Source organism: Lycorma delicatula, chromosome 9 (assembly GCF_047948215.1).
Source record: "Lycorma delicatula isolate Av1 chromosome 9, ASM4794821v1, whole genome shotgun sequence".
Classification (NCBI taxonomy): Eukaryota; Metazoa; Arthropoda; class Insecta; order Hemiptera; family Fulgoridae; genus Lycorma; species Lycorma delicatula.
Window position 1 is genome coordinate 42329021 of NC_134463.1, and position 15170 is coordinate 42344190.

Here is a 15170-nt window from a genome sequence, read left to right on the forward strand (position 1 = left end):
TAAGTTTGCTTCTGCTGATTTAAGAATTTCCTTTTTAACATTCTCCCATTCTTCTTCTACATTTTCTACCTTATCTTTTTTACTCAGACCTCTTGCGATGTCCTCCTCGAAAATCTTCTTTACCTCCTCTTCCTCAAGCTTCTCTAAATTCCACCGATTCATCTGACAACTTTTCTTCAGGTTTTTAAACCCCAATCTACATTTCATTATCACCAAATTATGGTCGCTATCAATGTCTGCTCCAGGGTAAGTTTTGCAGTCAACGAGTTGATTTTTAAATCTTTGCTTAACCATGATATAATCTATCTGATACCTTGCAGTATCGCCTGGCTTTTTCCAAGTGTATATTCTTCTATTATGATTTTTAAATTGGGTGTTGGCAATTACTAAATTATACTTCGTGCAAAACTCTATAAGTCGGTCCCCTCTTTCATTCCTTTTGCCCAGCCCGTATTCACCCACTATATTTCCTTCCTTGCCTTTTCCAATGCTTGCATTCCAATCTCCAACTATTATTAAATTTTCATCTCCTTTTACGTGTTTAATTGCTTCATCAATCTCTTCGTATACACACTCTACCTCATCATCATCATGGGCGCTTGTAGGCATATAAACGTTAACAATCGTTGTCGGTTTAGGTTTTGATTTTATCCTTATTACAATGATTCTATCGCTATGCGTTTTGAAATACTCCACTCTCCTCCCTATCTTCTTGTTCATCACGAAACCTACTCCTGCCTGCCCATTATTTGACGCTGAGTTAATTACTCTAAAATCACCTGACCAAAAGTCGCCTTCCTCTTCCCACCGAACCTCACTAATTCCTACTATATCCACATTCACCCTATCCATTTCCCTTTTTAAATTTTCTAGCCTACCAACCTTTTTTAAGCTTCTAACATTCCACGCTCCGACTCGTAGAATGTTATTTTTTAATTTTCTGGTGACCCCTTCCTTAGTAGTCCCCACCCGGAGATCCGAACGGGGGACTATTTTACCTCCGGAATATTTTACCAAGGAAGGCGCCTCCATTATTGATATGTGAAAATGCAGAGAGCCACATTTTCTTGGAAAAAAGCAGCTGTAGTTTTCCATTGCTTTCAGCTGCGCAGTACTCAGAGGACTGAGTGATGTTGATACGGCCGTTTAAGTCATTGTAACTCACGCCCCTAACAACTACTGAAAGAGCTGCTGCCCTCTTTCAGGAATCATTCCTTAGTCTGGCTCTCAACAGATACCTCTCCGATATGGTTGCACCTTCGGTCCAGCTACTCTGTATCCCTGAGCACTCAAGCCCCCTCACCAACGGCAAGGTCTCATGATTCATAGAGGAGGGAATAAATTTTATAAAACTGTTTTAATTTATTTTTCAGAAATGAATGCAAAAGAAGAATCTATATATGTTACATGTCAACGAAGAAAGAAAAATTACTTTAATTCAGTTACAGACTCTAATTTTTATATACCTGTTCAAGTAGTTGAAAATGTTTGGATTAATAGTTCAAGTGGTTTAAAATCGAGGAAAAGAACACATTCTGTTTCTTCATTTTGTGAATCACCATCAGCAACTTCAGCTTGGTCAATTAATGCAATACCAACCTGTAACGCTGCATCAAATAACCATGGTATTCATTCAAATGTTCCTAAATCGTAAGTAATTTTTCTGTATCAAGAAACATTAGTTCTTTGTTTTTTTTTTTTTTATATATATATATTATAAAACACTGTTAATTGTTTACTTGTTGATAATTTGCTTTGTATTATAAACAATGAGAAATTTTATCGTTCTAAAAGATATAGTTTAATAAAACCAATACCAGTACAATCAGTAAAATAAAACCACTTTATCAGTCTTTATGCTTTGCAGATCAAAACACTTTCTCATTTCTATTACCTGAAGGTTTATTTTACACCATAAGTTTTCATCTCAAGCTAAAAACAGTTTGTTTATGTACTTTCAACCTAGTTTTGATCATCTCATTCAGAATCCATATTAACAAAAGTTAAAGGTAGTACAATTTGAATAATTATTGAGAAAGTTTTTTTAACTGTACTGAGGTAGGGCATACATTAAAAATTCTTTATTTTAAATTTTAACCAAGGGCTTTGCTACTATCTTCTGGGGTCTGACTGAATAGTTTAGAATCCAGTCAGATACGTCTACATTCATTCTCAGATGTTATGAAACTGGAATTAGGATTAAGGAAGGAACTGTTGAGCTGTTGAGACCTTTGAATAAAGATATCAAGATGAGATATTGAAAGATATTGGACTTTAATTAGAAAGAAAACAAATGAACTTATGTTAAATCATAACCTTAAATTAAATGAAATTATGAAATAAACATAACTTAATTCTATATAAGAAATATCAGCATATCAGTAATAATAATATTAAATGAGAAAATACATGAATATACATTTTTCAAATACACATTTTGAAAATCTACAATTTAACAAAGCCTGAAAACAAGGGAACATAAAACACGTTATTTACACTTATATACTTAAAAAAACATAACATCAACAAACATAGTATGACTTGAAAACTATTGCATAACTGACATACGCTGTAATATTGAAAAACTAGCAATGAACAAATGTCATTAACTTAGAAAATTAAACTACAGTAAATCTTATTATTGGCACTGGTCTTTTCGAATTTATGAACATCCAACTTAGAATTAAATAATTAAAACATGTAATTCTAGTTTAGTGTAGAAAAAAGGCCACAATAATATTCTAGTACAAAAAAGGTTAATTACAATAATCAAATTGAAATAAATAAACATATAAATAGAGTTCTTTTTAGTAGTAAGCTTTCTTGAAAATATAAAATTACAAAGCAGTCCAAAAACATAACTTCACATCAGGAGTAATTTTCTTTAGATTAATATAAGAGAAGTAATATGAATTCAGTGCATGAATAGATAAGAATTAATCTCGGCGATTAACAAGTTAAATTAGATTAAATGATAGAGTTAATTGCAATAAACATTTCAAGTAAAGGTAATTTGCTCTGAGTAACTGACGTTTGAACACAAACTTTTGATGAACAACACAAAATATAATAATAGTTATCAATAATAATATATGAAATATATCGCACATAAGTTTTATAATTCTGAAGTAGTGTTTAAATTAAAAGTAGATTTGATAAGAACAATAGTTTGTATTTAATAACCCATAAAATGGGCTACACATGAACAATGATAACATAAACGTTTAATATGAATAATAATGAATAATTTGCACTTGCCTGTATCACACACAAATATTAGCAAGAGATGAACTCGTGAAAGCAAGTACATATGAATACATACAGTAATCCTAGGCGTAGTCTGTCTGCAATGGTGTATCAGGAATACAGGGGTGAAACGTGGTTTAGAGGTTGAGCAGGACATGGCGTCTCAGATTTGTAGCAATGAGTTTGGAGAAATTCTGCATTAATAAAATTGTAGTAAGCAGCTGGAGAAGATTCGGAGTCTATGGAATTGGCTGGTTTGTAGTAAATGAAGCACTTTCAACAGAGACGTGAAATACTGGATTTGAAAATGAACTTGTCGAAGAAACGAGGCCAGATGAAACATAGAAATCTGCGAAATTCACTAAAGCTGACGAGAAGAGCAAGAGAGAATGACCACGTCGTTTATAAGTAAGAATACGATGAAAGTAATTATCACAAAGTTTGAGAGAAAAAGTCACAGTCTACTGCACATGGTGAATGTCTGATCTACTCTGCCGAAAAAATGGCGGTGAATGAAAAGAGGGGGAAACCAAGCCTATCCAGTGGACAGGAGAGAGCAAGTGTAAAAAACAAGAGATGTGTGCATGTATTAGTATGGGAACGAAAGAAAAAAGGGTGTGTGAAGGCAACAATAAATAATACAAGAAAAGAGCACGCGGTCACTATTAAGATGACAGAATCGCCCGTCTGACTGACGCCAGGTCTCAAACAAATATAATCAAACAGATACAAATATGACAAGCCTGATACGAAACATAATAATAAATTTACCAAGCCTGAAACAAACAACAAGACCCAACCCTAGCTTTGAATTCATAGGAAATAACGCAACTTTACACAATGGCGTAAACAAGTAGTGTGCAAGTTAATCTAAACACAAGGAATTTTTTGTTTGTTTCTATATTGTGGCTACTTTACTTGACCACATCCATTCTTTAAGTTGTATATTTATTGTGAGGTTATTCAGAAATTTTCATGTTTTATAAAAGTTTATTTAATTTTTTATTAAAAAATCATATTTTTGTATTTTTTGTTCTGTGTCTTGAATATATAGTAATGGACATAACTCTAAGAAAGTGTTTGAAAATTGTGTCTCGTTTTGAGCATACCAGTATGACCCGACTTATAGCTTCTGACTGCGGTGTTGGGCTAGGGACAGTAAATGGGATTTTAAAACAATTTAAAGAAACTGGTTCCTTTTCACAAAGGAAAGGCAAATGTGGTCATAAAAGAAAAACCACTCCAACACAGGATCGGTGGTTATTAGTGAGATAAAGTAAACTTGATCCAAAATTATCTGCTGCTGACTTAAATAGAGAATTTGGAGGCAGTAGAACAGATTTACACATGACAATATTGTTATCTGCCAACTTCTTGCAACTGGATGGAAAGCTTGTGGGCCAAAGCACACGCTAACTGGTACAAAGAAGACTGGAAAAATGTTATGTTTTCCAATGAGTCACATTTTTATGTTCAGGGGCAAAGGGTTCCACACATTAAAAAATCAGGTTAAAATACATCACCAGCGGCTCATATCCTACAATCAGTTAAGCATCCCCACAAAAAATGTTTTGGGGTTTTTTCACATTTGAAGGCCCTTTTTCATTACTTCCTATGCTATGTTGAAAAGTAATGGATACATAAAGATAATGAAGGAAAGGGTTGTTGCACAACTTCAAAAGGAATTCCCACAAGGCAACAAAATGTTACAACTAGATTTGGTGCCATGCCGTACTACCAAAAAAGTGTACAAATGTTTTGAAGAACGAAACAGTAAAGTGCTCCCATAGCCAGGCAGCTTTCCAGAAAACCCAATTGAAAAACTTTGGGCAATAGTCAAAAAACAAATCTCATTGAATTATACCATAAAAATTGATCTCATTGAAGCAATATTGGTGCGGTTTCATGATGAAGAAATAAAAAAAAAAGCATAGTATACTTGTTGAATCGATGCTAAATCATGTATGTGAAATGATTAGAATAAAGGAGGATTAATTACTAGATATTCACAAAATGAACAGGTATGATTTTCTTTCCAAATAGAATTACTTTTTATTAAATAACATCTGTGTTCAGATTAATTTCCACGCTGTCAAATGAGATTTCATTTCGTGGATTATTTGTTTAAGTGGATGTGATGAATGCTCATAGGAAGCAGATTTTTTTCTACTTTGGAAGGCATCTTAAAGGATGTCATTGGAAATGATCATTTACTTTTAATAAATGGATGATCTCAATGGGAGTTTGACTGACTTCATTCTATAGCAAATGAAGTTTTTTTTAGGGGCACGGGTAGACTAAAATGTTAGACATTCAGAAGACAGGATTTATAACAAAAAAGGAAAATATTATTGTACAGTTTGCCTTTTTACACGACTGCCCAAAAAGGAATGTAATGTATTTAGTTAGGATGTGTTTGTTCGTTCCACCATAGCAGCATAATGGCCGAACCAATTTAGATGTATGGCCCTATGTTGGAATCCTTACATTACCGGGAGTAGTATAGGCTATGTAAGTATGTGTGTATATAAATATATATATATATTTGTAGTAGTGGAGATTTGCCAGTTGAAGCACAAACTTTAATGAATTGAATTAATGAACTGTGAGTCCCTATTACTGTGTGAGCTGGTTTTGAACTGAATGATTCGAATCAATTGAATGAATAATATTACATAAAAAATAAAATTGAATTTATTTTAAGTAAAATAAACTAATATTAAATAAATTTAAAAAAATTATGTTTAATAAAGATCTCTGTTTAATAATAATGGCTTCCCATGGGGGACTGCGTGTGAGGATAGAGAGGTGAGATGATGCAAACACCTCGTGGGAGGCTAGACCAATCTTCATCATCAGTTGATAACAAACAGGGTGCCACTGGGGTGCTGTTTTGACAGGTGCAATGCGGTGCTCTTATAATATATTTGCAAACAATTGTCTGATTTTCAAAATTCAAACAAAGTATTTGTTAATAGGTTGAAGGCTAACTTTTGCATACATCAGATACACTCTTGATCTAACAGATAACAGTTATTTTGAAGTGTTATTTTTTCCAACAGATCTTCTGATTTTCAAAATTCAAATGGGGTATTTGCTAGTATAAAACAAAACCGTGATGGAACCAAACCAGAACAAAGAGCAATGTTTTTTTTTTTGGCAGTTGTGTTATATAATTTGTAATATTTATCTCTTGTTTAATTTAATTTTATTGAATTTTATATTGGTGGGATATTCCTAAGGAAAAACTAAAGATTTTAAAGTGAAAACAAAGATTTTTTTGGCAGAAATATAATTTTGTTGAAGAGTGGTTCCAAATGAATGTTTTAAGAAAAGGAAAAATGTATTTGTTTTGCTCGGCATTTATAGGTGTATTAATTCTAATGAGACAAGATTGAATTATTTACAGCAAATTAAAGAATGTGAATCTCTTTGTAAAAGGAAAAACTATTTTAAAGATATGTAGGATAATTTCTTCATAGTTAAAGTTTCAAAAGTGAACTGGTAACTGGTCAAAACTTTAAAATCTAATATGTATTTTTAGGTGGTCAGCAAATATCAGATCATGGATTAAATGACATATTTAAGAGATTTACTTTCTGCTGATCTGGAAAATGAAATTTATATGCGACACCTTGTGTAGGTTATGAAAATTTAGATGACCATATAACCGATGCAGAATTATAATCTGTGTTGAAATTTGTGAAAAATAATAAAGCCTAGGTCTGGACAAAATTCTCTTTGAATTATGCATGAAATTCCCAAATGAAATTTTCAGTTTAATTGTTAATTGTTTTAATTTATTTTTGGAAACAAGGAGGAGATAGCTTTTTAAAAAATTCAATTATTTTATCAATATATAAATCAGGATTGGAGGGTGTGGGTAATTTTTGCATAATCTCATTCCTGGACGCCTGTCAAAGCTGGTTTACTGGTGTATTGTTAAAGAACATGGAGAGGTGCGTCTTCCACCTCTCCAAATCAAACTTTTTGTAAGATTGTATCAGTGTGTTGGTTACCAAATGTTGACTATGTTGTGGAAGGACATAGCGTTGGTGGTAAAAAAAAGTCTAAAAGTACTAGAAATAAATCATAATGAAATATATTTATTGAAGAAATTACTTATTTAAAAGTTCAAAAGTAATGAAATGGTTAATAAGCAGTAGAGATTGTATAAAGCCAAATCTACTGGTTTGTAGAACTAATTTAGTTGAATAATAAATTAGCAGCTGCAAAACCTTTATTCTATACTTGTCAATCTTATATATATATATATATATATGATTGACAAGTCACCTTATTATATATATATATATAAAAATGAATGTTTGTTTGTTCCATATATGTTCCTATAACATTCATCCGATTGCGATGAAACTTTGGTAAGCTGTTGTGCGCACGCCCACAAAGGTTTCTGGATTAGTTTCTACCTGCTAGAAGGTAGCACTAGGGTCGAGATATTTTGAAAAATTGTTTTCAGGGTCTGATTGGGCTCTTATTCAGCCTATATGTTATTTACATGGAAAGAAATACCTCTGCAAAAATTGGACGTGCTAGGTAGCGCTGGGGTTGAGATATTTGGAAAAATTGCATTTATGGTCCAATTTTGCTCATATTCAGAATATGTATTAGTTAAATGAAAAGCAATATGTTTGCGATAAAGGGAAATTGGGAGAAAGGAAAAAATTAAAAAGGGGAAAAGGGAAAGGTTAAATTTTATGAAGTTCCGTAATGTTCAGTTGTTTATCAAACTTTCATTTGTGTTATTAAATCTATATATATATATATATACTCAAATCAATCAATGGCAAAGCATTGCCGGATCAGCTAGTACTAAATAAAAAAATTTGTATTACTTAAATAACAGTTGTTATTTTATATGTATTAATAATTTAGTCGACGTAAGAAGTATTTTGACCCACTTAAAATTCACACACAGTATTAAAATGATATCCTGACACAATAATGATATCAATAGTATCACAATAATATCCTGAACATATAAAATAAAATGGTTTTATATATGTACAATTTAAAAAATTAATAATATAATTATAATTTCAAATTAAAAATATTCTGTGTTTTTTCTAAGAAATTTTTGCAACTCTAACAGTTTGAAGATGCTATTTATAGATAAAGTGTTGGTCTGTATAATAAAAATATTATTCTTAATAATTATCTTAAAATATTTATTTTTCAGCTCTAGTAAACCAGTAACGTCAATGTTAATATCTGATGAAGATTATAGATCAGCATCATCATTAACTAATTGGAGATTCATTGAAAAATGTCGGCAATATTTTAGAGCGATATCATTTGGTTTACCTTCTCAGCATTATCATATTAATGATGTTCCATCGAAACAGAATCCTGAGTTTGTGGGTCTTGATTGTAAAAGTAATCACACACTATCGCTATTGGCTATGGACTCAAATATTTATGAGCATTTTGCAGATGGTTTAGGTATTGATCTCAGTAAATATCCAGAAAAAACTGCTGTATTAATTTTCAATTCTGAGGTATGAATTTATTTCATTTCTTATGTTTTAATTTGCTTTATACTTTTAGATTTTTTTACACTTTTGAAGCTACTGAATCGTATTACTTCTGATGAGGCTGTAAATAAATAAATATTTAATCTGATCAGTTCACAATAATACATTATATAGATTGAGTTAAAAAAAAAAAAAGAATTGAGTTGAAAGAAAAAAGAACTGTCCTGTATCTAAACAGATCAAGGGAAACTGATGAAATGATAAAAGATTGATTGTAACAGCTTAAAAAAATACATAGTTAATTGTATAAAATTAAAAAAATTAGAAATGTTTAAAAGACTATATTGATATTTAAAAATGATAAATAAATGTGAAGGTTTTAAATAAATAGAATAAGTACAGAATAAACAGTTTTTTTATATATTTTTTTAAATTATTATATTATAATTTATTAATATTATCCAGTAATATTGTTTCTTAAAATAAAATATTTTTTTGTTTTTTAAAAAGTTATGAAAATCTTTTCAGATCATTGAGCAATTTATGAATAATATATATTAATAAATAAATGCATAAATTTATGAAATGGTTGCACACTACAGGAAGTTTAATATTGCAATTTTAAAGATTCTTATCAATAGCAACTACATAAGTTTTGAAAGAAGTGAACTATCATTTTTTGTATTGTCATAAATTGCTGCATTGTTTGGGTTTAGGATGCTGATTATCATTTGGGTCATTCATAAGATCATTAAGCAGTTAATATTGTGGATACGTCAAGTTTAAGTAGTATAGGAGCTTTTATCATTTTGACTTATATTTCCTCTAAACTACATTGAGTTTTTTAGCATTTTTTTTAAAGAAAATTGTTTATATCTTTTTATTTCTAGAGATTACTGTAGTTCACACTAGAAAACCATTTTTTAGCCCACTTTTTTTTTTTAATATTTACTGCTGTAAATACCTCAAACTCAAAATATGAATTTGTTTCAGAGACTATTCAGAGCTTCTTTTAAAGGTTTTAAAATAATATAAATCATTTTATTCAGTAGTTTTATCATTTTTTATTTTTAAAAACACAAAAAATATTAGTAATACCTTCAGTAGAAATGCCTCAGCAATCCAGCCAAAGGTTGTTTTAGATCCTGTAGCCTACCTTGGAGTAAAATTGTCTTAAAAGAACAGCAGTTTTTTTTTTTTTTCATTAAAGAAATCGTAATATCTTAAGTGCTTTTCTGATTCTATTTTTTTAAAAATCATTTTGTTTTATCAATCATCAGACTAAAATAATCACTTGAACAGGCTTTTTTATAATGAAAATATTACTCATAAATTACAAAAATTATGATAAGTTATAAAAGTAATGCTCGTATAATCACTTACACTATTATTATTATATTCTGAAAAATAACCCTATTATACAAATACTAAATAAAAAGCAAATTTACAAAACAAACATATGAACACGTGGTGATTGTAAAATAACCAGCAAATTCATTGCTGTTTTATGAATACATTGGTTGATAGAAGCACTGTTGACTATAAAGTTAAGCAAGTTGATAAAGATGAGCAAAAACTTTTAACATAAAAACCTTTTTTTAGTTAATTTTGTTAATATTCTCCAGATTTAAATCAAAAGTATTCAAGTTTTATATTGGATTTTTTTTTGTAAATAGACTTCTATTGTTATTTTTTATATATAAACTTATTCTTAGATTTTTGAGTAATCTATATCCATGATGGAAGTGAAGGAAATGAAAGATTCTACATCTTGCTGTTTCAAAACATGGGACACTGTCTCATACTCCAGTAAGACAATATGCTTCTTCCAGAAGATGTAATTAACAAATCTTAGTGACTGTCCTCTTCAAAAGATTTACTATCATTAAGTAAAATTTACTTACCACTTTACCATCTGTTTCTTTTTGTAGAGATATTAGATAAACCTGCTATTAATTGTTTTATTAGTAACAAGTCTTTATTTTTATTATTAGTAATAATAGTAAAATAATAATTACTAATAATTAGTAAAATTATTAGTAATTTATTTTTTTATTAGTAATAAGTCTTTAGTTTTATTAGTAGACAGTCTTAATCATCTGCTCTAAGGTCTTTTTATCACATATCTATTTCCATTCTTCTCTATTTATGGCCAAACTTTTAGGTTCTTGATTCTTGATAGCTTCCAGCTCCTTTTAAATTGTCTATAATTTTTATTCTTTTCTTCTTACCTCTATTTTTAATGCATCATCTACTACTTTAATCAATCTTTCTTTCATGATGTATTTATCCAGTTAGTTTTCCTATTCTGAATTGTTCTGATAAAGCTGCAATTTTCATAATTCTACTTGTTTCTTCATTTGTCTTGTTTACTTAGTCTTCTCCAAGTGCCTTCAACTTTCATTTTCTGTTTCTAAGTTATGTATCACATAAATAAGGAAGCACATTCCAAACATATCACTTTACAAAATACATCATTCTAACTACATCTTATTATATAATAACTTTGTCTCTCTGTTAAGTGCTTCCTTAGCCATTCCGGTTATTTTATTTCAAATTCAAGTTTCCAATTATTCGTTAACATGTATCTATATCATTTTACTTATTCAATTCTTTCTTCTTTTGTACAGAAATTCATTAGCTATTGTTCCCTATCCTCATTAGTCTGAGGTTGCTATATTTATTTTCATCTGATAATGTCGCAGAGTTTGAATTTTAAAATTATCTGTTGAATATTGTGTGCTTCAACTTTTAAAAAATTTTGTAATCTGTAAACCTTATACTCCTTATACTCTGGCCATACACATACTTATTAAATAAAGGTGATGGTAGGCAGCATCCTCGCCTTACTCCTCTTCCTAGGTCAAACCATTTGCTTTTAGTATCCTTTTTATTTATAGCTGTCTTCTGATTCAAATACAGTTCTTTAGTAATTCTTTCTTTCTAATTTGCCTTAGACTTCTTAATATTTACATTAGTTTAACCCACTTGGCATTGTTGAATGTTTTTTCCAAATCTAAAAAACACATGTTTTTCTTTACTTCTTTCTACATACCTCTCACCAACATTTATTTGCTGAAATGCATCTCTCGTCTCCTTTCCATTTCTGAATCCATATTGTTCTTCTCCAATTATTTCCCCCATTTTTTATCCAGAATTCGCAGGAGAATCTTTACTGAATGTAAACTCAAACTTTCTTTAATCTTGACAGTTTACTGCACCTTGGTCTTTGGAATTGAAATCATGATTGTTTTAAGGAAATTCTTCTGTCCATATGAGAAACAATATTATTGTAATATCTCAGTTGTTGCATCACTACTCTTATGCTGTGTTTTTGTTGTACTGCACAAAGCAACTTAAAAATAGCAAACATTAAGTTCCTTTTATAGCAAGGTTTTGATTGCTGAATTTTATTCTGAGCTTTCTCTTGTAATCATCATTATTTATCAGTTTTCTGTTATTATGTTTTCTCTAAAATGTATTCCTTTAATCGATGTAGTTACATTATATATCCATTGGGTTTTTATTAAATAGGTACATTTCAGACCGATTCAGTGCAGTGTCAGATTGACGAACAGATAACCATAATATTATGGCATACATCCATTGTTCTGCATGTATATTATACATACACATATTTCTCATCACTATATTAACATCCACAACAATATATTTATAGTAAACTATTTTTTTTTACAGATGAAGGAAGTTAGTTTGTGGTGTTATGAAATGTGTTATATTTTACTGGTCTAGGAATGTAAAAATTATTTTGCAAAACTGTTTTAAATCTGTGATGTGAACTATTTTTTTAGAGCTAATGAATCTTCTCTAGTTACATATCCCATTTCCAAAAATACAATTATTAATTTATTAATATTTGATTTTTAAATATTTACATTCAAGTGCAATTTTGCCATCCCTAATTGCTATAGTACATTGATTCATGCAAACTATAGTTATGCAGGAATAATAAGATGTGCAACTAGGTGGATGTCATGAGTTTATCACTTGCTTATAATATTATGTACTGGTAGAACACTGTCAGTGACATCTGAAAGATAATATGATTATAGGAATCCTGACTATTCCTCCCACTTAAGCCTAAAAACCTGGGTAAAAAAAGAGCATAATAGAGGATAAACCTCCTACTTAAGCCTAAAAATGTGAGTTAAAATTGAGCATAATAGAGGGTAAAAGATATGCTCCATACCACATGCATTTATCTTCTTTTTTTCAGATCCATTTTTATGATAATTTATAAACGTCTCATACAACTGCCTTTTGAAAGTTTTACTTTCCTTTTTATATAATTGCCTATAAATTTTTTATAATATTTTTGCATATTCTTTAAAAAAAAACTAATATTTTATGTTTAAAAAAATTATTTTTGTTTGTTTATAGCAAGAATCAGTTTATGTAATGGATAAACCGATTACTGTTGAAAATTTACAAGAGTTTATTCTGAATTTTACTTCTGGTAGAATAGAACGCCATCTACGCTCAGAGCCTAGATCATCACAACCGCCTAATCGTTATGTTCAAAATAATACTTCTGATAAAAAAAGTAATCCTAAACCTTCAGTATCTCTTCTTGAACTTACCTCTGAAACATTCCTAACTATAGCATTAAATGAATCACAGGTATTTATTTATTTCAATTTATATTTTTTATGTTAAATTTAATAAATTAATTTTGTACAAATTTTATAAAAAAAAAAAAAAATAGGTTTTATTGTTGTTAGATCATTAAAAACATAAATGAGCAAACGCTGCATATAATAAGTGAATTGAAATTGTCAACTGAAATATTATATCGTAAAACTTGACAAAATCAGAATTGAACTTTTAAGAAGAAGCTTTAAGATTGCCCACTAAACCTAAAGTAAAAGAAATAGATTGTGTTTGTAAATTCAGTGAATGAACTGTTTCATTTTTTTATTGTCTGTTCAAAATTGATTAAATTGATTCTTTAGGTAGCTAGTCGTCACTTTGTCAACAGTTTGTTGTCATTTACTTTTCTGTGACCAAATAATGATCCCTGTAACAATAAATAATTTCACTGGTTGTGAAGTCTGGTCTGCGATTCAGTTTCTTAATACAAATAGAGTAAGGTGCTACTGTAATTCACCATGAATTGTGTGAAATTTATGAACACTAGTTCGAGTGGAGGGAGGGAGAGAGATTCATTTCTTTTTGATGTCACATGTATTTAAACTTTCTTTAAGAGCTAGTCATTATTTTTACTTTCAAATTGGAACAAGTGCAATTCAAGACCAACACTAACTTAAAATGAAGGGATTTTGTTGTTGAAATTGATTATCTCTTTATCTCCATTCATAAACAATATGAATCACCACAATCAGTCCCCTTATAGGTTCAGTGCAGACAAATAAGTAGGAGGAATATCAAAGTGGCTAATTCTAAGATCATGTTTGTTATTAAAGGAAACAAAATGCTTGATTTGAATTTAAGGGCCTTGCTTCAATCCATACAAACTTCTTTTATGGGTATAAACTTTAACTTGATAATTAAAAAGATCTTTGTAGTATAAATCACAAATGAAAAAGCTTGCCTTTAACAAAAATTTAAAGTAAAATGAATTTTATCCCTTCTTAAAACTTTTTTCTTCATTTGGTGAAATTTAATTGAAGAAGATTCAGTAATACCATGCGATGTTTACATATATTTGACAAATAGTTGTTTAGTAGTAATTAAAATGTTACATTTTAATGATAATTTGATTTTTTCTTTTGTTTTCAGAATGTAATGGTGTTTTATCACTCACCATATTGTGCATTTTGTCACGGAATATCTCATATATATTTAACAATTGCTTATCTACTCAGAAATATTAATAATCTAATTTTTGCTCGAATTGATGGTGAAAATAATGATCTGCCTTGGGAGTTCACTGTTCATCACTATCCTAGTATATTATTTTTACCGGCATTTAGGTGAGTCAAAAATCTTTACTTCATACCATATAAAATGTATTAACCTTGTGGATCATTACCTGCAAATTATGGGTCCTCTCTGCTTACTTCATGTGTTTGCATGATTAGTCTACAAAACGCAACAAGGATCATTCGGAAAGTTCTCGCCCTGACAAAGAATATAATTTTTTATAGATTTTTATTTTTCAACATTATCTTCTTGTAATTTATTTGATACATTTAGACCAAAGATTTTCCAACTTTTTATTACCCTCAGTATAATGTGATTTTTCTAACTCTGTAATGTAACTGGTTGTCTCAGTTTTGCCTTCATCATTTGAAGTTAATATTTGTCCAGCAGGCTATTTCTTCTGGTTTGGAAAAAAAAGTAATTAATTGCTGGGAGTGAAATCTAGCAAGTACAGCGTATGGGAAAGCATTTTGAGGTGTTGGTCATGGAATTCTGCAGCAACAACCAGAGGCGACTATTGTGATG

General features: G+C 29.9%; 1 protein-coding gene across 1 annotated transcript in view; it reads left to right on the forward strand.

Moving 5' to 3' along the window:
- Positions 1 to 15170, forward strand: part of LOC142330258 (thioredoxin domain-containing protein 11) — a 68795-nt gene that overhangs the window by 27703 nt on the left and 25922 nt on the right. The window contains exons 7-10 of the mRNA XM_075375443.1: positions 1374 to 1650; positions 8447 to 8765; positions 13143 to 13382; positions 14502 to 14695. Coding sequence (XP_075231558.1) covers positions 1374 to 1650; positions 8447 to 8765; positions 13143 to 13382; positions 14502 to 14695 — 1030 coding nt within the window. The remainder of the gene's footprint in view (positions 1 to 1373; positions 1651 to 8446; positions 8766 to 13142; positions 13383 to 14501; positions 14696 to 15170) is intronic.